This window comes from Cyprinus carpio, chromosome A1 (assembly GCF_018340385.1).
Source record: "Cyprinus carpio isolate SPL01 chromosome A1, ASM1834038v1, whole genome shotgun sequence".
NCBI lineage: Eukaryota > Metazoa > Chordata > Actinopteri > Cypriniformes > Cyprinidae > Cyprinus > Cyprinus carpio.
The window spans coordinates 524,395-547,243 of NC_056572.1; the positions used below are offsets into that span (position 1 = coordinate 524,395).

The 22,849-nt window shown below is 35.0% G+C and overlaps 2 protein-coding genes and 1 long non-coding RNA gene across 7 annotated transcripts in view; 2 read left to right on the forward strand and 1 right to left on the reverse strand.

The window, feature by feature from the left end:
- tmem192 (transmembrane protein 192) overlaps window positions 1-18,095 on the forward strand; it is a 33,961-nt gene extending 15,866 nt beyond the window's left edge. Inside the window, exon 7 of one of the 2 annotated variants that reach the window (XR_006162502.1) lies at window positions 18,048-18,095. The gene's annotated coding sequence lies outside the window, so the exon portion shown is untranslated. Of the gene's footprint in view, window positions 1-8,595; window positions 8,622-18,047 lie in introns of those variants that run through there. The other variant, XR_006162505.1, reaches the window with a different exon arrangement.
- Window positions 2,739-4,948, reverse strand: LOC109077609. Its single transcript, XR_006162520.1, has 3 exons — window positions 4,528-4,948; window positions 3,403-3,534; window positions 2,739-3,315 (listed from the first exon to the last, which is right to left on the reverse strand). It is a non-coding gene; the product is annotated as an uncharacterized LOC109077609 (long non-coding RNA).
- march1 (membrane-associated ring finger (C3HC4) 1) lies at window positions 8,677-22,669 on the forward strand. Of its 4 annotated transcripts, none has more exons than XM_042775184.1 (8): window positions 8,677-8,815; window positions 8,991-9,209; window positions 16,575-16,625; window positions 16,735-16,814; window positions 18,126-18,791; window positions 18,874-19,054; window positions 20,840-20,987; window positions 22,118-22,669. In XM_042775184.1, exons 2-8 carry the CDS (start codon window positions 9,120-9,122, stop codon window positions 22,432-22,434), a joined length of 1,533 nt encoding a protein of 510 aa, XP_042631118.1. In that variant the 5' UTR covers window positions 8,677-8,815; window positions 8,991-9,119; the 3' UTR covers window positions 22,435-22,669. The 4 variants fall into 4 exon arrangements, with proteins under 4 accessions (XP_042631118.1, XP_042631263.1, XP_042631325.1 ...); XM_042775329.1 differs by having other exon boundaries at window positions 9,049-9,209; XM_042775391.1 differs by having other exon boundaries at window positions 8,679-8,815; window positions 22,151-22,669.
- Window positions 22,670-22,849: the final 180 nt, after the last annotated feature.

The following is a 22,849-nucleotide window of genomic DNA, read 5'->3' on the forward strand; positions in this document are numbered from 1 at the left end:
ATATGTGTCCACTCATTGACCTTTCTCATGTGTATGTCCATTTATCTCAATTCTTTTTTGATATACTGGGCCTCTCATGGTGTTTTAGCGTGTGTTTTAGGTTTCTCTGATATACTGCAGCTGCCCATCCTTATTAAACAGCCATTTGTGCTAACTGTGTCTGTGACTACACATCCTCTGAGCTTTTTTCATGTCAATTAGGATTAGAACCCAGCATGTAGCTAATGGACGAGATGGACTGACCAGCAGCTTTTCACCCCAGTGCCAGTGTGTGTGTGCGCGAGTTGACGTGTACATATGCAGATACACTTTTTTATTGCTTTATAGCGTTTGCAAAAATGTTCCTCACCGGCGTCATACATTCTGTGTGTATATCTTTTCATTCTCCCTGGTGATTCACATTGTCCCCAGCACTTTATTCCCTTAGTTTGAATATGCTAATGAGTTGTATTCTTATTCGGAGCCACCTGGTATCCTTGGAGACTGTTACCTATAGACAAGAGTGCATGCATTGCATGTATGAAAACACAGATGTTGGGGTCATTTTGCTCATTGACTCGTAATGAAATCACAGACGCAGTGCAGTCTGGGTGGGTGTATGTCTGTGGCTGGTTGTGTGTGTATGTCGTAATAATTGCTTCATTAGGGATTAGATGTCATTACTTGGATTAACCTTCCTGCTCAAATAATCCCTCTGCTAAGAGACGTGAGTTACTGACTCCACCCGCTGTACCGACACACACACAAGCTCGCGGAAGAAATTTAAATGCCTTAAGGTGTCATTTTTGAAAATTGGACACTGACTTCATGTATTAGAATAGAATTATACACATCCTATGTATCAAAGCCCAAGCAACAAGTGGCAATCGAAAGGTATAGAGACATGCTGCATAAAAAATTGCAAATGCTGATTGCACAGGAAGGATTCTCATATGGAGCTTGTGTGGTTTCTCTTTACACACATTAAAACCAAGACTTTACACACACACACACTGACCTTAAAAACACCCCATCCCAGCAGGCAGAGGTCGAGTCCGTCTTTCAGGAGCAAGAGAACATGATTTGTCAATCAGTAGATAGATTGCCTCCCACAAAAATACTAAATTATTTTATTTTACGTTCTCATTATATTATTTTATTTTATGTATTTATTCTTTCTGAAAGAAAAACGTTCTAACTGTCAGGCTATGAAATATTACAGCAACACTGAAAAATACAAGAATACAATAAAGTCTGGGAGTATGGTGAGTTTTTTTTTTTTTTTTTTTTTTTTTTTTGTGGTGCTGTGTCTGATTCTGTTTATAGATGTATTATTATTATTATATTATTACTAAATTAATTTGAGAAGTAGTCAAAATTCTTTACCTGAATGGAAATATGTGTTTTTAGTGAGCATGTGTTTTTAAGCCCAGCGCTGAGTTCAAAGTGAGAGTGTGATTGTTGCTCCCAAGTGCGTTTATATATGATTGGTTCAGTGAAACAGGAAGTGTTATCAGTGTGTAGCTGTGTGGACTGTTGCAACAGCAGATAAGAGTGGCATTCCCCATAACCTTTCTTCCTCCAAAACTAGATTACTAACCTCCCTTAACAGCACACACACACACACACACACACACACACACTGAGACAATACCCCCTTTTCCAGTTTACAACTCCAAGTAGTTACTGCCAGGAAGCGCATACCCAAACTACTCCCCCAACATGCTCCCTTTCTCCAACTTACTCGTGTTGGTTCCCCTATAGATTTATACAGCTATAATGCAAATATACACACACCTAATCATTCAGTGCATATTAAAAAGCTATAGACCAAAGAAGAAAAAAAAAAAGCACCTCTTGTACTTCACATTAGTTTTGTCTCAAATTGATCACTGAAACATACATATTTTTTTTCTGCGTTAAGGAATATCACTGTTAAGGAAAAGCAAGGAGAGAATACATTTGCTTGAGAATTAGTGTCTGCATGGTTGGCAGATTAGAACATTTTCTGCTAATCACCATTAGAGGGCGCCCCATATTTTGTCACTATATATTCACTACAGAAATGACAATGGAAGTCTCACTTTTATGCAGTATAATGTCAGTTTTTTTAATGAATATTAATAAACTGCATGAAACCCAACACAGTATGATATAAATATGTGAATTATATAAGTGATCAATTATATATTGTGAACGTTATTCCTTTCTAATTGTTGCACTTGAAATTGAGCTGCAGCGTCTAGTAGCTGAAGTAACATTTAGCACACATGGTCATGATTCATACACACACGGTATAACCTTATACACACTATAACCTCACTTTTCATACATAATTAGAAACAATGTAAAGTCTTCTCCAGATCCAGATGACTGGATCTTAATGTCATTTAAACATTTTAAGATGTGCACAGAGTCTAGAGGAATGTACTGCATTTTCAAGATCCTTCACTGGCCATAATCCAAAATTAGCAGTTAGTTAGTTACTTACAGAAGACTAATTATAGAGGTAGTTGTCCTGCAGCACAGTGGTGTTAACTGCCAGCACACAAATTTTTAGGGAGAAAAAAATTATATATATATAATACATATACATACATAATAAATTAGGAACAACCATTTTTTTATTCCTGTTAATTTATGTATATGTACACACTGGACAATATTCATATATTTTTATTTTGAAATGCAAATATATATGGAAAAATAATTAAATAATTAAAATACAACAACAATGCATTATATAAATATTAGAGCATTATATCATATAAATATATTTTGTATAAATATAAAAATGTCTTCACAATATACATTCAGTAACATATTTTCCTGTTTTTCTTGCCAAAGGCTACCACCACCCAGAGACTTTTAAAGCAGTTTGCCCAGCAAAGCATGAGCTGCGTGAAAAAAATGAAGGCTTCTCCAGACAGGCTTTAAATCATTGTATTACAAGTGATAAGCAGATTAAGGTGGGGAAAGGGGGGGGGTTTCAATTTCAATAAATCTTCTTTACCTTTCTTTACTGGTTAATTACTTATTGGGGTCATACATTCAAGCCAATCTGAGACAGCTGGTCTTGAGGCTCAAAGGAAAGATGAGGTCGACAGCAAGTCCATTTTAAGTGTCAGAGATCTTCGGTTTGTCCTCTAGGTTAACTGCATTTGGTGAGCCAGTCCTTTTTATCCAGTGAGCACCAATGGAAGGATTCTGTATTTGTATAAAATGTGTTTGTTTGTGTTCATGGAAGCTCTTGATTGGTTTTGGTGATGACTCTCTGTTTTTTCTTTGAGGTGTTCTTTTGTCGCATTATCTTCTGTTCTGTTTGAATGTAGTCATCTATGGGACACAAACATGCACTTTAGGTGACATCTTGATTTAGTCATTAGTTCAGTGTGTGAGTGGGTGGATAAAAAGTGTGTTTACCTTGATGATCTGTGTTGTATGTGCAGACAGCAGCCAGGCCAAATAAGCACATGATAGTAAATGCAATGATGATGAAGACCAACTCAAAACCTGAAAACAGTAGATCCATAACAAACACATACACTTCCACCTCTACACACACACACACACACACACACACACAGAGAGAGAGAGAGAGAGAGAGAGAGAGAGCTGAAAGCATGATATAAAATATGATTACACAGCTTTAAACGGTTTATTATATCTTTATAGATTTTATGGGTAATACAAATGTTTAAAAGTGAATGTACAATAATAAGTGTGAAAGACTGAAGCAGCTCAGATATGCATGGCTCTGAAGACATTAATGCAAGACTGACTAAACAGAGAAAATCCATTAACACGCTGCATGTATTCGGGATCAATAAACTTCTGATGAATAAAGCAAAAGACTGTAGAAGAACCTTCAGGGATAATGTACCACCGGCTGGTATATTAAATCTCATCAGGCTGATCAGGATTCATCTAAATATTGATTGCAGATATTGGCATGTTACCATAGACAACACTAAAACATAGTTTAGTGGCCACTAAATAAAAAATATTTTTCTTTCAGTATGTAAATGAGCATTTAAAATGAAATATTTCAGAAATTTAATCATTCATACGATATTGACACATCGTTAAATATTTAAGTTTTCTCATGAGATCAGTTTGGAATAATAGACAATTATTATTGTTAATGTTGCAGAACCATGGGTAACAATATGTCTCCAGTTTGGCTCTATACTGTTGAACTGAAATATAATATTACATGGTGATCACAACTTTTGGAAGTGAAACATCCACAAACTTAAATTACAGTGCAATTCACGGTTATTAACAAAACTGTTCATTACTTAAAATAAACATTAACTGAAAAGATTCAACCCATCAATAGCAGCTCATTCAATTTTTACCACACACACAGTGTAAGAAACATGCTTGTGTGTTAGAGACTTAGGTTTTACAAGCTTCTCAAACAGAGCAATTAAAGTCCCCTTCTTCCGACTTCCTTACTGCTGGCTATAAACCACGTCAACGTTTAAACCTACTTTTCATACATAAAGTGTCTCCACACATACACTTGCTGTCTTTATTGTTTACCTGAGTTTGCAGCTGGATCCAGTCCAGGTGATGAGTTTTCAAGTGCTATAAAGGCAGCAGCATACAGGTCAGGTCATGTTCACAGCACTCATCATGACTGATCCTGGATCCTGGTCCACGTTGCATGAAATCTGTCTTAAATATTGAGAGGCCTGCAGGTGGACTCAGACGATGAGTGGCTCCTCAAGTCTTTCTTTGACATCTTCACTGTCTTTTTAGTAAAACAAAGAAGCGAACAAAGCAAGAATGCCACGTTACATTTGAAACTAGATGAACCTGTTTTGTTACAGGTTTTTTTTTGTTTTTTTTGTTTTGTTACACTATTGCAATTGCAGTCAGGCTGAATGCAAATATTTGCAATACATGTGGGTAGATCTGAAAAACTGCAATAATGTCATGTCAGTGTTTTTTATTACTTCTGAAATTAGGATTTGGTTATTTCTATCTATTTATACAGTATATAATATATTCACTGCTTAATAAAAGTTGTCTGTCTATGACGTATAAAAGGGATTTTTGTTCTAAACCACTACACAAATGAAACAAAAAAGGGCTGTGGCGAAAAATGTAGTTAGTAAAACCTGAACACACATAATGCACTGGGATCCATCAGGCTATGCATGAGCAGGGATACAAAAATGAGGAAGAATGATATGTAGTTTTCACAAAAGTCTTGGAGCTGTCAAAAGTTGGGGATATCTTGTTGCAGGTAACACGTAAAAATAATGCACATTTTTCAAAACTCACTAATATCAATGTAATTTAAAAACTTAGCTCAATCATTCTGATCTGTATTGTCTGCTATATTCTCTTTCACTCCCTGTGAAATGTTAAATCTTTTAAGCTTCAAAAGTAAGTGAAAGCACATAATACAATTGTCTTTGTGACTCGTGCATCATATTTCAAGTCTTTTTTAGTCATATAACTTTTTGTGACCAACAGAGGCACATTACTTACAGTTATTTACTGACAATATTCTCTTCTAATGGGATAGTAGCCATTTCAGCCAAATTTGAGACAGAACAATTGGGTCATGAAAACCAAATCAGCCCAATAAATGAGTCAGTTCATTGAAAAGCCTCAAAATAATCATTAATTCATAAATTGATCATGGTTACTTCTCGCTAGGTTGGATGTTAAGATTTTCTGTTTATTGCCATTTACTCTATTTCTCACAAAAAGCTTTTGCGCGACTTGGAATATAGTGCACAAGTCGTATGGACCATGTTTTTACCCCAGCCCAAGTCCTCAATGCAGAATGACACAATTTTCAAATCTGAGTGAACTATTCCTTTAATGTAATAATGTTTATGTGTATTGTTCATACCTGTAGTGTGATCACATCGCTCTTGTATTAGGCCATACAGGGTGAAAATACTGAATATTACCAGACAGAAGAGAATAGTGTACCACTCCATCTCAGTAAAGGGTGAGGCCATCTGCTTCAGCTGAATGAACAAACACAAAACTGGCTGCAAAATCAAGGCATCACTGATACTTCAGCATCTCTGCTGCAGAAGCAACACTATCAAAATAACACAAATGACACATCTTCATCATCTGAGCTCATCAAACTGCACAGATCGAAATTAGCAATGCTACCAGAACAAAACCCTCCAGCACCTGTAAAAATGTTTGGATCACGACAACATGACCAGAGCCTTAAACACATATATTTATGTAGAAAACCAATTACTCACATGTACTATCGCTCAAACGGGCATTCACTTTGAAGTGTTCAGCGCTGTACATTTCTTTTTTATTAGACTGTGCGTGTGCACCTGTTTGTATACAGGTGATACTGTAATATGATGAGGGGGTAACTACAATGAGCAGCTCATATTGCATGGTGAGATTCACTAACGATGCTTCTACCCTGCCTGGATACCAGACACAAAATACAAGTAGAGGTAAAACTCAGTCATGATCATGCAATCCCAGCCCGACTGACCCTTATTGAAATAGTAGGACATTCTAGGATTGTCCTGCTGTGCATATATATGTTGTATGTCCATGGAGATTGCCTCTGCATGCTCAATTATTCCTGCCCAGACTAGACATGAAAATCAATTTGGTCTATAAATCCTTCATGACACTGTTGAAATGTTTTTCTATGTCCTTCAGTATACCAATGAGGTCAGAAATGAATGAAAAACCCACTTATCAAATATATATATACTGTGAATTTTCCCTGAACAAGTAAATAAATAAATAAATAAATAAAATAGTATTTATAAACATAGTATATATTAATGCAGTGCAGCATAAAGTAGGAGAGACAGGTGAACATTTTTTTTTTTTACCCCATAACTCACCTACGTATTGTAAAATTTCAAATCCACCTTCAATATTTTGGTTAAATAAATAAATGATATACAATGCTTTACAGTTTAGGTGTATTCGATATCAACCGTGACCAGCATTGACAGGGTTGCAGTTGGGGGCAGCAATCAACCTGAATGTAAGTTTACTTTTAGTTATTTCAGTTATTTTATAGTTATTTTTCATAACTATACCAAGCACAACCAAATCTAACCCTTAGCTGGATTAATGTGTCTGATCACTAACCTTGCATGTTCCAGGTCTTGAAAAAAAAAATGACATGTTTTGTTTTAAGAGCCTCTTGAGGGCATTCAGCGTAACAAACTAATCACAATCAGACATACATGGACAGCCTTGAAGGATGAAGAAAAAGATGGGAGAGAAAAGGTATGTTTGTTTGTAATTATGTGTATTTTACAAGCAGGGAAACAGAGAGATCATGTGGAAGAGAAATGGCTCCCTCCTATGTGCAATTTATGAAAATGAGTTCCACATCTTAAACTAAATGAATTTATTTATTTTTTATTTTTTTTGGAATCACTGTAGATTTTTTGAATTATTTAATATAGTCATATAATGTTATGTTTTTTGAGGAGTGAGCTGGCAATTTAACATTATCAGTGTAGTCTCTCAAAAAAATAAACATGTAATTAGAAACAAACAGCACCACAAAAAGATTACTTTCAGTATTTTTGTCCTGTGTTCCAGTACAAACATCTAAACACTATTAAATCAAGATACATTTACTTGAGAAGAAAAAATATTTTCCTTTTTAAGTAAATGTATCATGATGTAAGAATGTTCAGATGTTTGTATTGGAAAATACTAAGTAAGATAATAAATATTTTTCAGTGTGACATAAAGGAACTGATTTTTTTTTTAAATCATCAAACAGCAATTTTAGGTTTATGTAAATGAGTGGAATTACCTCTTGAATCTCACAGCATCTCTTCTTCTAAGTATGATAGTAGTTTTAAATCCAGGTTCAAGTAAGCACTACTAATGGGCTTTTGTGCTATAATTATGTATTTAATAGGCTCCTTTATTTGTTTTATGGGTTGGCAATCAGATACGAGTAGTCAGGTTAAGAGATTTCACACTGTATATTTGTAAAGCCTAGGTTAATATTCTTATTTGCATATGTACGAGTCAAAATGATTGGAAGAATGTGACCTGCTTTTATAGACACTAGAAGTTACACACTTGCACACACTTGTGTGCATTTATGTTTATCATGACCTACACACCCTTTTATACTTATAGATGTGCTTTTATACAAATGTAAATGTTTTAAAAAAAATGATACAAATGTAAATGTTTGATAATTTTTTTCTTTTCTTTTTTTTTCTTTTTTTTTGAAAAACAAAAAAACAAAAAAACAAAAAAACAGGTATTTGGACCAGATGTTGGACCAGATATTTAGGGAAAAACAACAAACAATTGTTCAGCATACTGTTCAGAAAGTATCCAAGCATGCACCTCATGAAAAAGCAAATTCATAAAGTAGTTTTGGTCTGTTAAAAAATTGTTTGTCCTCTACATAATTGCCATACTTAGGAATTGCTATTATTATAAATGTGGCAAATTTTAATTGTAAAGAAAGAGTAAGTGCGTCCAAAATGTTGAATACACAATATACATACAGTATGTACATACATGCTGAAAAAGAGTAGTTTCCTCAACTGTTTGTATAAATTAAACATTTTACATCAACTGTTACGAGCTAGTTTGTTCTGTCCAGTGTTCGTGTGTGTGTGTGTGTGTGTGTGTGTTCCAGTAGCTGAGGTTGTGTGCAGCCCCTGGGGTTGTAAGCTGATTAGCTGGCTGCTCCATCCCACGCTGCTTCTGGAGGGAGGAGATTTGGAGCTATAATAACCCCTAAGTCCTCTCTGCAACTTGTTTACAGGTCAGGTTAACAGACACGCACACACGTATCTACAAACTGAGGCATCACTGCAGCTCTCAGGTAGAGTAGAATTTCTGTCTCTCTCCCTGTCACAGATCACACAGGTAGAACGAGAGAGGTTGGCTTCAGCTTTTTTGGGGATGTGACGACCAGCTCTCTGGATGTTTCTCTGTTGCAGCTTAAGTCTAAGATCTCACCCAGGATACTTAACCTGATTTCATGCATGTGTCTGTAGGAGTGCGTGTACGAACTCTGGAGAGGCTCATATTCTTTGTTTCCATGCCGACCCTCAGGATGGCGTGAGTCTGTTGTCTTTGGTGGGCTGAAGACAGCGAGGTATCCTGCAGTCCTGAACACTGCTAGGATGCCCGTGCATCAGATATCAGTTGTGCCCATCGCCAAAGAGACCACCAACAGTTCCAGCCGGAATAGAGACAAGAGTAAAGAGAATGAGGCAAGTACAGGCATTTAACACAGAGAATCTGTGATGTATGTGGAGTTTTCATAACAAATACCATAGTTTGTTGTTGATGATAAAGATGTAGCCATCCATGGTTTTACATATGGTTACTAAAGTCTGTTAGTATTTTGTTAGTACATTTGTATTGTACAATAGTACATTTTCATTATGGTTACTGTTGCACAAGTCCTAAGTTGTGAGTATTGTCCTATAATGACATTTCTAATATTTAGTTTGCACGAATCTGTAAGATAAGTAAAATCCTTCTGCTTTAATTTTCAGAAGTGAGGATAAAAAATGACTCAATCTCATGTAAACAGAAATATAGCCTAGAGCAGGAGATGGACGGTGTTGTATTGGAAGAGAAATTGCTGCTATAAATAGAACTGTAAGGCAGCGTTACATATATTTCAGCCTCTTCAGGGTCATTGGCATTTCTTTCAAGTATATTGTAAATCAAACATGCTGTTCCATCAAATCCCTGTTCAGTTTGTTTCAGCAGTGTGAAGGTTTTTATTTTTTTTATTTTTATTTTTTATGTGTGAGCATTATTGTTAGGCTCAGATGGCACATCTACAGTCTGTTTGTTGACCGCTTGATGCATATCATACACAAACATGACAAGTGCTGGCTAAAATCACAGCTTCAATCATTTTGAGGGACTAATCTCTGCATTTGCCAAATATTTTCATGTTTGTGGCATCAAATCTGAAATATATTTAGTTTTGTTTTAGACACTTAGTACTACCGAGAGCATAGCTGAATATTATTATGTCTGTTAAATAATAACCATTTATCACTTTTGGACTGATAGAAATCCAGAATTGTCCATATTTTTTTGAGGTGTTTTCTGCATCTGATTGGCGACTGGTGCTGATGGGCAGTTATTTAATGCTTTTTTCCACATTGATTTTTATTGTGATTTTAGATATACTTGCCCATTAAATGGTTTGAAAAAACATGTTCAGTGTTGTCACATTATGTGTAGATGTCTGGCTAAGCAAAGCTACCTTCAGCATTTTTTGGCTGACCACGCCCCACAGGAAGTTTAAAATCATGTGTCTTTGAATCATTTAGATTTGCATGTCCTGAATGAAATTTGGGCAAAATTTAATAACTGGCTCCCTTACAATTCATTAGTCTGCATTTGTATTGAATTGACCACACCCCACAGGAAGTTAAATTGGAATTAAAGGACTAGAATTCACTGAATTATAATTCAGAAATTCAACATAGTATTCATTACAAGTTTAGTGGTACATGGACACTTAATAAAAATTAAGACTTTTAAAATATTTTAAACTTTAAGTGAAGGCTTTGTGAAGCCATCATTCAAAGTTCATTTCAAAGTCTTGACTAACCTACCTTTTCTAGGTAAAAATGACACTTATTGTGGTTATTCAAATTCAGGAATTGAACTGCAATATAAAAAGCATTCTCAGTTCAATTATGGACGCAATAAAGAAAAGACGAATCACGGATGGCATTTGAAAGTGTATTTTGAGCTGTTCAAACTCAGATAATTGCAGAAAAATGTAGAGAAGAAGAAAAGCTAGAAGTTTAAGAATGAAAATGTGTGTGGTGTTTTGTGCAAAAGTTACCACCACACTAGTGTGTTGCTAGGCGGTTGCTAAGGTGTTATGTTTTTTGTCATTGCAATAAAGTCGATATGGTGTTCTGGGTGGTTGTTTACCGTCCCTAAGGCAAAAGAGCAAGTCTCTGTGATATTCTGGCCACTAAATATGACTCAGTTTCCTTCTTCAATATAAATCTATGAAATTATTTTGAACCCGTTTAACAGAAATCATAAAAAAGTAACTGCACACCTCTCTTCATCATTATGCAGTTTTCATCTATCATTCACGTCAGTAGCACAAACAGTTATGTGATGAATTGAATGCTTAATTTTAGGGGTTTATTCAAATCCTTAACCCTGAACATAAGTGAGAGTAACAGTGAAGGCAGCCTGTGACAATGATGCCTTGCAGGCACTTCAACAACTGAATGCTGAGCAAGCAATTCAGTTATTATTGTCTTTATAATATGGTCTTATTTAACAATATGGAGACTCTGATACTGTCTTGCATTTACTGTAGGTGTATTTAGCGCATTTCACGTGGTCTATTTCTGTGAATTAGCGGGAGTCTAATCCACTGCACTCTCTGCTGGAGCTGTCACCTTCCATCACTCACTAACACACATACTCAAACACACATTCACTTGGCAACATGATGGGTACTAAATGGGCTCCCCTTGAGGATTGTCCTGACCTTTGATCTTTAAAACTGGATGCCGCATAGTTAGAGACACCAACAAAATTTGAAGTGTCTACTAGTTATTATAAAGTACATTACTCGTCAAAATTTATGGGTTGTAAGATTTCTTTCTGCTTTTGAAAGAAGTCTCTGCTGACTAAGGCTTTATTTATTTAATGAAAAATACAGTAAAACAGTGATATTTATATATGTGACCCTGGACCACAAAACCAGTAATAAGGGTCAATTTTTGGAAATTGAGATTTATTCATCATCTGAAAGCTGAATAAATAAGCTTTCCACTGATGTATGGTTAGGATGTTAGGATAGGACAATATTTGGCTGAGATACAACTATTTGAAAATCTGGAATCTGAGGGTGCAATATTGAGAAAATATTGAGAAAATCATCTTTAAAGTTGCCCAAATGAAGTTCTTAGCAATGTGTATTACTAATCAAAAATTAAGTTTTAATATATTAACAGTAGGAAATTTACTAAATATCTTCATGGAACATGATCTTAATATCCTAATGATTTTTGGCATAAAAGAAAAATCAATAACTTTGACCCATACAATGTATTTTTTGCTATTGCTACAAATATACCCCAGCGACTTAAGACTGGTTTTGTGCTCCAGGGTCACATATATGAATATGGCTGTTCTGGTTAGTGTTCTGACACACCTTTTAGAGCTTATGAAAATGGAAATTACTCAGTAGCTGCTATTCTGGAGAAACATTCTTGTGAAGTACCTGTTAGTGTGAGGGAGAAAATTCTACTGAAATTACTATCTCTTTATAATTCTATCCTTCTATTTATCATTTTAATGGTCAGAACACTGTCAGTGTTGCCTGTTTTTTTTGTGTTAGAAATTTATTGTATAACTTCGAACAGGTGTTGATGAGTGCATATTCATAACAAAACAGAAAATTATGGAGTTGTTTATTGGTGTATCTTGAACAAGTCTTTACAGTCTTCTTGTTCACCCTTCCAGAATACTGTACCAGCAAAATATAGAATCTGTGCAACTGTCTATGGGTAGATGTTTGTGATTCCTTGTGAGTAGTACTTTGTGACCAGGTGTATCCCATCAGCACATTATCCCATGATGCACCTGTGAGTATAGTTAGCTTTTGAATGGCAGCCAGGGCTTTAATCTTGGTTGGTGATTGGCTGCAGGCACACTGTCACAACACAAACACAAACCACAAGGGATGGTCACCATTGTATGTGCACCTGCATACGTAAGTGTGTATGGATCCAACACTGACAGGCTTATCTATAAAATAACAGCTGTTTTGAAGCAGAATCATGAGTCCAGACTCTTGTAGTTGTACTAGGCTGAACTTATTTGAACTGTATTTTTTGTTCAAATAAAGGAAGCATTGATGAGCATAAGAGAGTCTGGCCCCAAACCTGGTAGGATATGAAATGTCAGCTGGTTGACCATTTTATATTGTTGACAAAAAAGTAAACTGCTCTTTTAAACCTATGCTATTAAATTAGGACAATAAGGCATTAAGGTATTTAAAATATTGATACATTTCAGCAAAGCTGCCCTGAAACAATGTGCACTGAGCTATACAAATAAAATAAAATTAAAATTGAACTTCTTTCTATTGAATGCATTGTGTCTGTATGCAGCATATGCTCTGTATTAGAGGTATTATGCTGACTAATAAAAGTAAGTCATAACTGGACATACATTTTCCATTAAGCTTTACTACTTAAAAAAAAGGTTTTCTATTTTTATATATTTTAAAATGTAGTTTATTCCTGTGATGCAAAGATTAATTTTCAGCATCATAGACCTCTGTCTTTACAGGGATTTTAGAATGTATGGTAGATTCATTCTGGTCAGCATTTACTGTGACCTGGATTCTGTATTCAGTTTCCAGATAGGAAAATTTTAGGAGAAATGAGTCCTTTGGTGATAGATGGGGTTATAGGTTTGTTCTCAGATGCTGAAGCAGTACAGTATTATAGTGAAAGGATATGGACCATCAGAAACCTGATATGACCTAAGTTAATGCTCCCTTTTAAAAAGCCTTCATTGAGATTTATAATAAACTACATTTGTTTAATAGGGCTCTGTAATAAGAACCATACATACGCTATTTTAAATGCAACAGAAAATTTGTAATTTGTGAAGTCAAACAGTCAAGAGAACTCTGATGCTGTTTATAAATGAGCAGACTGCATCCATAATGAGAAAATATCAATAAGAAGGTCATTTTACATGTGTTGTCGGAGTATAGTAATTCTAGACTAGAGGAATGAGCACTATTTTTCCAGAGAGGAAGTCATGTCATCATTCAGTACAGAAGCTGTGAAGATTGGAAGGCTTTTATGTAGAAAGTGAATCCATTAGGTGCATTACACGCCATAGCAAGTGTCTTGAATATAATTCTAAAGCCTGTAGAAAGCATCCGGGGAGTAATTTTATTTACTCAGATGTTGCTGCTTTATAGCCCAGGGGGCTTCATGGAGTTTTTAGTTGTTTTATTCAAGTATCAGCATTATTTCAGATGGTTTTCCAAAAATGCCTTGGAAAAAAAGACACATATAAGAGACAACTGTTGATGGAGTGGCAATGTAGAACTGTAAAATGAATGTGAATTTGATGAGAAATATTTGTGTTGTGTTAGAATATCTGACTTTCACACACAGACTTCGGTTTCTTGGCAAACTGAGCATAGTTTGAGATTTCTGAGGAGACAGAGGTTCTTTTTCTCAGATTTCAGAACTCTCCATTTGCTCTCAATCTCATTTAGCAGAAACAATCAAGATATTAAAGAGAACTCATCTTTGATTTTCTTCCCTATGGTCTGTAAGTGAAGGTGTGAGATGACACACATTTGGTTGAGTGGTGCAATCTGGGTGAACTCCACTGGTGGTGACTGTATTTCATGTGAGCGCAAACATGATAATCATAGGGTGCTGATGTCAAACAATCATAAAATATGATTAGAGTAATATCATTTTCTTTTAGAGGATGCAGTTGCACCTGCATGCTGGCTAAAAGATACACTGCGGGTGTATAAAATATTTATGAGCTGATCAGATGTTGGTGTCTGTTGGCTTTCGCATTAATAATTCAGAGTGATATAGTGTTGCTTCAGGAGAGAGAGAACAGAGTTCAATACTAACAGCAGATAAACAACATATACATTTTTTTTCGTGAAAAAAAAAAACAAAATAAAATAAAACTAATTTTTGTAACTTTTTCACTTAATAACAAATCAGTTTAGTCTACTGATTAAATAAATAAATACACTTTTGAAGTTGATTTTGTAGTTACCATCATGATAGTCTGACTTGTTTTTCTGAATAAGCCTGATTTGCAAAATAATCATATTTATGCACTTGCAACAACTTACATGCACTAGTGTGGTTTTCTCAAACTGATAGTGACCCCCAGAGGATCAGTTGTGTTTGTGCTTTAGTATGTTAGCTTGAAGGAAAGATAGTTAAGTTAATAATGGGACCGGTGTGGACCAGAGAGAAAGGTGGACCCACCAAAAGCCCAGGAGGAATCAGCTCTGCCTGAGGCACGTGAAGGCAATAAATGCTAATACAGATCGGTTTTCACAAAGGCCTGGCAAAACAAAGCATTCAGCATTTTTAAAAACAACAATCAAAGGTCAGCAATTCCCTTTTGTGCCATTTTAATTTAATATCGATTTTAAATTTATTGTAGCTAAACCAGAACTGTATAGAAGAAAGCACTTTATTTACACACTATACGGTATATTCAAATACCAGTCAGATTTTTTTTTTTTTAGTTTTATTCTGCAAGTAATTTTTCAAAAGTGACAATAAAGTTTCCACAAAAATATTATGCAGCACAACTGTTTTCATCATTGATAATAATAATCAGAAATATCTCTAGAGCAGCAAATCAGCGTATTAGAATGATTTCTGAAGGATCATGTGACACTGAATACAGGAGTAATGATGCTGAAAATTCAGCTTTGCATTACAGAAATAAATTACATTTTCAACTATATCACGATAGAAAACAGTTCTTTTGAATTGTAATAATATTTCACAATATTAATGTTTTACTGTAGTTTTGATTAAGTAATTGCAGCCTTAGTGAACATATAAGAGACTTCATTTAAAAACATTAAAAAAACAGTAAAAACTATATTTTATTAGTTTGAATTTGTTTTGTTATTGTATTATGCAAAAAAATGTGATGGACATGCTATGCATTGTTCACACAACTGTTAAGTAAACATGAATTTTATTTTCATAATATGATGTATTTCTGAGTGAAAGTTTTTATATTGGGATTATTTAAGGTGAGTGTTTCTGTACATACTCCAATGGATCCAAGCCAGATGAGAGTTTGCTAAAAGAGATTTAGCTATTGGTTAACATTATCTAATAACTTGTTTGGCCAGTTCAGCGAAAGAGAAAGTTATTGCATTATGATTAAAGATTACAAAGACAAATGTGTTCATTGTGAATAACATTCACTGATAAATCGTTCACAGTCAGACCAGGAACATGCATTAAGAAAGTAAATAGGGTCAATTTTAATTTCATGTTGAGCTCTGTACACTCGAGTGAGGACTTGATTGATTCTCTCTCTTTTTCTATTGTCATCTAGTCGTTGTTCATTAGTTACCATCAACACACACACACATATTAGTGTATGTCTCACATGCAAATGAGTCTTAGGGCGCTGCTGTTATTTTTAGTAATAGGATTGGTTTGTCTTAAAGCTGCAGTCGCATTAAAGATCTGTTCAAACATGTGACAGAAATACTGATTTAAAAGCCAACTTATCTTTTTTGCTTTGTATGTTATGTGTGACAGTGCTTTTAATTTCTGCTCTACTAGCATCACCAAACTGAAAGTACCAAACAGGTTTCCCATATCTGCCACTGGTCAAATAAACCAACAGACAAGCCTGAAACAGAGTAATGTTTCACATGGAACTGATTGTACACTTTTAGCTGGAATAGGGGAAAGTATTTTGTACTGCAGTTTGAAAGTATGACCTCAGTGTGGATGAGAGAGAGAGAGAGAGAGAGAGAGAGAGAGAGAGAGAGAGAGAGAGAGCATATGACTAATCGTCTTTGTTTCCTTTAGGGTGAGAAAGCACCTGGGCGATCAGGAAGTCGATCCAGCAATATATCTAAGGTAACATACACATACACACCCACACCCACGCCATCATTATTCAAAGCAACCCTAACGACAAAAAAGTAAGTGTTTTGCACATGCATGTTATTGTGACCTGTGGTTTCAGGTGAGCACTTCCACCCCGGGAGCCGTGCTGAACAGCATCTCTCAAACGTCGGTTACACCTTCCTCCCAGGACATATGCAGGTGAGTGTGGTCATGTGCCGATGCTGCAGGATACCATGCTTGTGATTGGTGCTTTTCTTATGTGCAAACATGTACATCATGTGATTTTATGGAATGAGTTGTAGAAGGTCAGTGTCTTTGAAGGTATATGCAGAGGAGACCAAAAGTCTGAGATCACAAGTTTACAATCTTTATTTTTTGTGTTTAAAACCGGAAAATAAACAGACAGAGATTTTGAACAATGAAAATAAATGTTTCGCAAAAGGCTGAAAGATTATAATACATTTAATGTATTTAATTATAAAAATAATGCAGTTTATAAAACAAATTGTATTAAATTCTGAAAAACTAAAGTAAATTAAACAAATACAAAGAAAAATAATGTAATCTGTATTTGTATTAAATTAATGCAAACTAGAATAATATAGTTGAGTAAATATTTTGTATTAAATAATGAAATTTAAATAAAATTAAATAAAATAATTCAAATCAAATAATATAATTTATAACAAATTTTTATTAAATGACATTAAGAATGCAAAATTGAGTTTATTAAATTAAATTAGAATGTAATAATATAATTTATGAAACATTTTGAATTAATTGAAATAATACCAAATTAAATATTTTATTATTAAAAATTGTATTCAATTAGAATAGATTAATATAATTTATAAAACATTTTGTATTCAATTATGAAATTTTAATTCAATTTCCAAATGCAAAATAGAATAATATTATTTATCAAACAAATTGTATTAAACTAAATATCAGGAGTACAGAATATAATATAATGTTATGAAATATTTTGTATTAAATTACTACATTTAAATTAAATTATCAATGAAAAATAGAATAATTTATAAATCAGTGTGTCAAATTAATTTTAGAATGCAAAATAAAAGAATCTGTTATGCACTCTTTTGTATTAAATTAAATTCATTTCAATTAAATTGAATAATTTAAATTAAATTAATTAAAAAAAAGTAATATCACTAGTAGTCTCAGACTTTTCTGTATGTAAAAGTGAATAGCTCTGTAGGTGTGTAAAGATTTGAAATTACACTACATGTTTCGAATGCCACATTTTCTTTTTGTTTATCTGTATTAAAATAACAGTGAATTGTAAACAAAATAAGGCAAAAAAAAAAAAAAAAAACAGTTCAGCAGAAATTAAATTTTATTTGTCCATTATGCTTTTCACTCATCAATCATTTCATGCTTTGTTGTGTCTTCTTCATCTTTTTGTTTTTATGTGTGTGTGTGTGTGTGTGTGTGTGTGTGTGTGTGTGTGTGTGTGTGTGTGTGTGTGTGTGTGTGTGTGTTGTGCAGCTCTAGTGGTCACGCTAAACTTGAAGTAGATGGCTCAGATCAGACTACACCCGTCATGCCCATAAACCCCGCCTCCGACCCCGCCCCCACTGCAAAGCGGCAAGTCAAACGGCGTATCCGGCGGCGACGAGAGAGCACCGGGACTGTTGGGTGTGCCACAGAGTGTGTGGATCAACCGAGACATTCACGGTTTCATAGACAAACACACACACACTCTGACTCGTCCTCAGAGGACGAGCAGCGCTGGAGAGAAGCTCGCTCCTGGAGTCGCCAGAAAGCGAGACGGAGACGCAGCAGCAGCCAACACACGCAAGCGCATCCCCGTGAGGAACGGGACACCACTAAGCTCATGTCTGTCAACTCAGACGAGGGACAGAAGGAGAACCAGCCACCGTTGTGCAAGGGTCCCAACACCAGGGCCCACAAAATGTTATCAAAAAGGGAGGAGCGTGGGGGCCAAAGCCAGGCAGCCACTCAAAGAAAAGGCAATGAGCGTAGTAGTAGGAGTGGAAGTGAGGAGGAAGAACCTTTTACAAAAACATATGAGGAAAGAGGTTCAGGAGACCCAGACATGTCTGTCCCATCCCATTATAAATGCACTGTTCCCACCGATCATAATGGTGCCACGCAACAAGCATGCACTGATGATGAACTAGAGGTGTGCAGGTGAGAGAGAGAGCGCGAGGTAGAGATGGATGAGAGTCAGAGGTTGAACGAGAGAGAAGCTGATGTGTTTTTGTCTGTGCAGGATCTGTCACTGTGAAGGTGACGAGGAGTGTCCACTCATCACCCCTTGCCACTGTACGGGAAGTTTGCGTTTTGTGCACCAGGGCTGCCTGCACCAGTGGATCAAGAGCTCGGATACACGCTGCTGTGAGCTGTGCAAATATGACTTCATCATGGAGACACACCTCAAACCTTTGCGCAAGGTAACACACATATACACACGTCTCTGAACAGCTCAGATCCTGTTTTATTAATCTATCTATCTATCTATCTATCTATCTATCTATCTATCTATCTATCTATCTATCTATCTATCTATCTATCTATCTATCTATCTATCTATCTATCTATCTATCTATCTATCTATCTATCTATCTATTTCCTGAAGCTTCTTCTCAGACTACTATAAACAGTGAAGTCAATTCCACAGAAATGTATTTCTAACATCATTCAAGAAACAAGATGAACTGGTTTTAATTAGCTGTTTGACTATCTTTTAAGTTTCAATTAGTGGCTTTGTTGCAAAGTCCCACCTCTTTGAGAGCCCGTCCAATCATTAAACAGAGCAGCCCAGCTTCCAGTTGGAAAATAAATATCCAGGTGCTTTTTCACAGATTTTTGTGAAAAAAAAAGAAAAAGAAAATATTAAACAAAAATAGAACATTATGCTAACTTTAACCAAAGTTGAAATGTTAAATTTAAACAAAATTTTCCTTTATCCATCTTATCTTAACATACAGTACTGTAAAAAAGTTTGGGGTCAGTATTATTTTTTTTTTCTGGTAAGAAATTTATACTTTTATTAAGCAGAAATCTTTTAGTTAAAATCTACAGTAAGACATTTACAGTGTTAGAAAAGATTTCAAATAAATGCTATTCTTTGGAACTCTATTCATCAAAGAATCAAAATAAATAAATCTAGAAAAATATAAAAAATATTATCTGTTTTTAACAGAACAAGAAATTCTTCTTGAGCAACAAATCATCATGTTAAAATGATTTCTGAAGGATAATGTGACACTGAAGCTTGGAGTGAATAAATAAAGAATAGATTAGAAATAAAATAGAAAAGTTCTATTTATTTCATAATATTGTACTGTATTTTTGATCATATAAATGCAGCCTTTTTGAGCATGACAGACTTTTTTAAAAAACATAAAAAAATCTTACCAAACACAAACGGTTGTGTATATTCAAAGAGTGAAAACCAATGTTTTACTAGTTTCAAAATCCAGCCCCAAACCTTTGAATGGTAGTGAATACATACAATTAAAATTTGACAAGAATTTGACTCTTTATGATTATTTTAAAGGAGTGTGATTTGAGCATCATGATGTAAAAACATTAATATGCTACTATAATCATGTTATTGTAGGCCAGGCTTATGCAAAACTCAGTTTAATATAATATGTAACAGTTTTCCATCTCTTACAAATGGTTTTGCCTGAAAAACAGTTGAAGACACCTTGCATGAAACATTTCGCAAATTTAAAATATAAATAAAATATAATTGTGTTCTGAACAAATATAATTGAAAAGCACATATAATTTACGCCTTCATCCCCGCTTGCCAAGCTTGATCATTACACCTTACTGTGCTGTTTCCATAGCGACGCAGTGTAGAGCAGTACAATTTCTTTCAGTGACTTTCACCATTTTTAAGCATATTTAAAGAGCACAAAGCAATAATTTAAAAAAGAAAACTGGTTCATTTATGCCCATAGCAGAAATGATGATTGAGTTACACACCAGCGTATAATGATTAGGGGGGCATTCAAGAAGGAGTTTTTATAATGAGTAATAATAGTAGTGATTCATGCCTTAGTAAACATTGCTAATAAAATAAACTTAGGGTTTATTGTGCAGATTACGCTGAATGTGGAAATATTGTGAAGGTCAGCATGTATATAGCCTAGTGCTTCCACTTTGTGGCTAAAATAATAATTAGAGGAAGGCAGTGCGTTCATAAAGGCCTGTCTCTGCTTTAGTGGGAAAAGCTACAGATGTCTACAAGCGAGCGACGGAAGATCTTCTGCTCCGTGATGTTTCATCTGGCTGCTGTGGTGTGTGTCATCTGGTCACTCTATGTTCTGATTGACCGCACGACTGAAGAGATTCGCCAAGGCAAGAACAATGGTAAACACACTGACAAGCATGGGTTTAGTGTTTGTAAGAGGGCATGAGATGCAATGCATTGTTATTCAGTATTGCTGTGTGATCCATTTAGTATAGTATGGCTGGAAAGTTGTATTGGACAATCAGAATCTAGTTTTGAAAGAAGATTATATTGTGGTGAATTGCAATGGTGTTGTAAAGTAGCTTTGTATAAGCTCATATTAAGTAAGTTTTTATTTTTTTCCAAAGAATCATCAGTACTTTTGACAAAATGTGTTTATAAAACCATGTACGCTCACGTGAAATGAAAACTACAATTAAAAGAAACTAAAAATCTAAAAGTAAAAGATAATTTAAAATATTAATAAATACTTATAATAAATAATAATATAATATAAACCGATGTTGAAGTTAAAATTCAACTACTTTAAGTCTAAAAATACACATTGTATTCAAGTTAAAAGAGACAGTGTTATTTTAGGATCATTTTTATTCAGTTTCAAGTTAAACTAAATAAAAATGAGAAAAATTGCCTTGTTAATTATAATAATCTTGATCTGAGTTTAATCTAATCTATTGTTTAACCTGAAATATTACTTTGCTGCTTTTCCAATGCACCAAAAATAACTAAAATGTAAATTATATAGAATCGAAGAATGTCCGATTTTTGGTAAATGGCCATAAAAAGAGCAGTTCAGTCAGGCCGACTATTTGACAGTGGATACCCTCCTTTTAAACACATTTTAATTTACGGTATAGCAAATTGTAGCAAAATTTACATTTGAGGTATAATTTGACTGCATGTAATTTATGTTCTAGAACAAAAGATGTACATCTCCAAATAAACCTCATAAAACTCAGCTTGAACAGCTATTGAATATGAAGCAGCAGTGATGTATAAAAAATTAATTCATCAGGACCAGTAAGTGTCAGTGTAAAGTCCAAGCAGAGCAAGAAAAAATAAAAAATAAAAACACCAAAAATGACTTAAATGCTGTACCATTTAAAGCAATGATATAGTTGTGTAATGTGTCAGTGTTTCAGTGGAAGCCCTTGTATAGCCGCAACGGAAGCAATTCTGCTTCAGAGTAGCTGGAAGATAATATAATATAGTGCTGTAATTCCATGCCATGCTGTCATTGCACACACAGCGTTGGTGCGTTTGTCCCCTCTCAATGCCGTAGGGGTGCTGGAGTGGCCGTTCTGGACCAAGCTCATTGTGGTGGCGATCGGCTTTGCTGGAGGACTCATCTTCATGTACATTCAGTGCAAAGTCTACCTGCATCTCTGGAGGAGGCTGAAGGCTTTCAACAGGATCATCTTTGTACAGAACTGCCCCGACACCATCCACAAAGGAGAGAACAGGCCGCCCCCTGTCACCCAGAGCAACGGCACGCACGGGGCAGCGGAGGTTTCTGCTCCTCAGACACAAACAAACACAGGAGGAGTGGAAATGACACCTGTTTGACGACGGATGCTTGGTGCTCTGAGACTAGTAGCTGAAAAGTTCAGTAAAGGGCTCCTGGTGGATTTGACCAAAGTGATGTGATTTACATAAACAAAAGCACTTTTTTATTTTCATTAGAGGGTCAGAAAGCTTATATAAGAAGTTTATATAGGGCTGTCAGATTATAACGTAAATTTTACAAAACATGGTGTAAAAACATTACCACATATAATCATACCCCCAATCCATAAGTAAATAGTGTGATAAGGAATTTCCCTGTTGTCTGAGCCATTTATGCTTAAACAATCTTAATGTTTTTTTTGTGAGTATGCAGTCATATTATTAAGACTTATTAAAAAGGCAAGACACAATATGCATAAACGCTTTTTCTTTTTTTCATGCACTGGTCAGTTTTGAGATTTTGTGCTATTTGTAT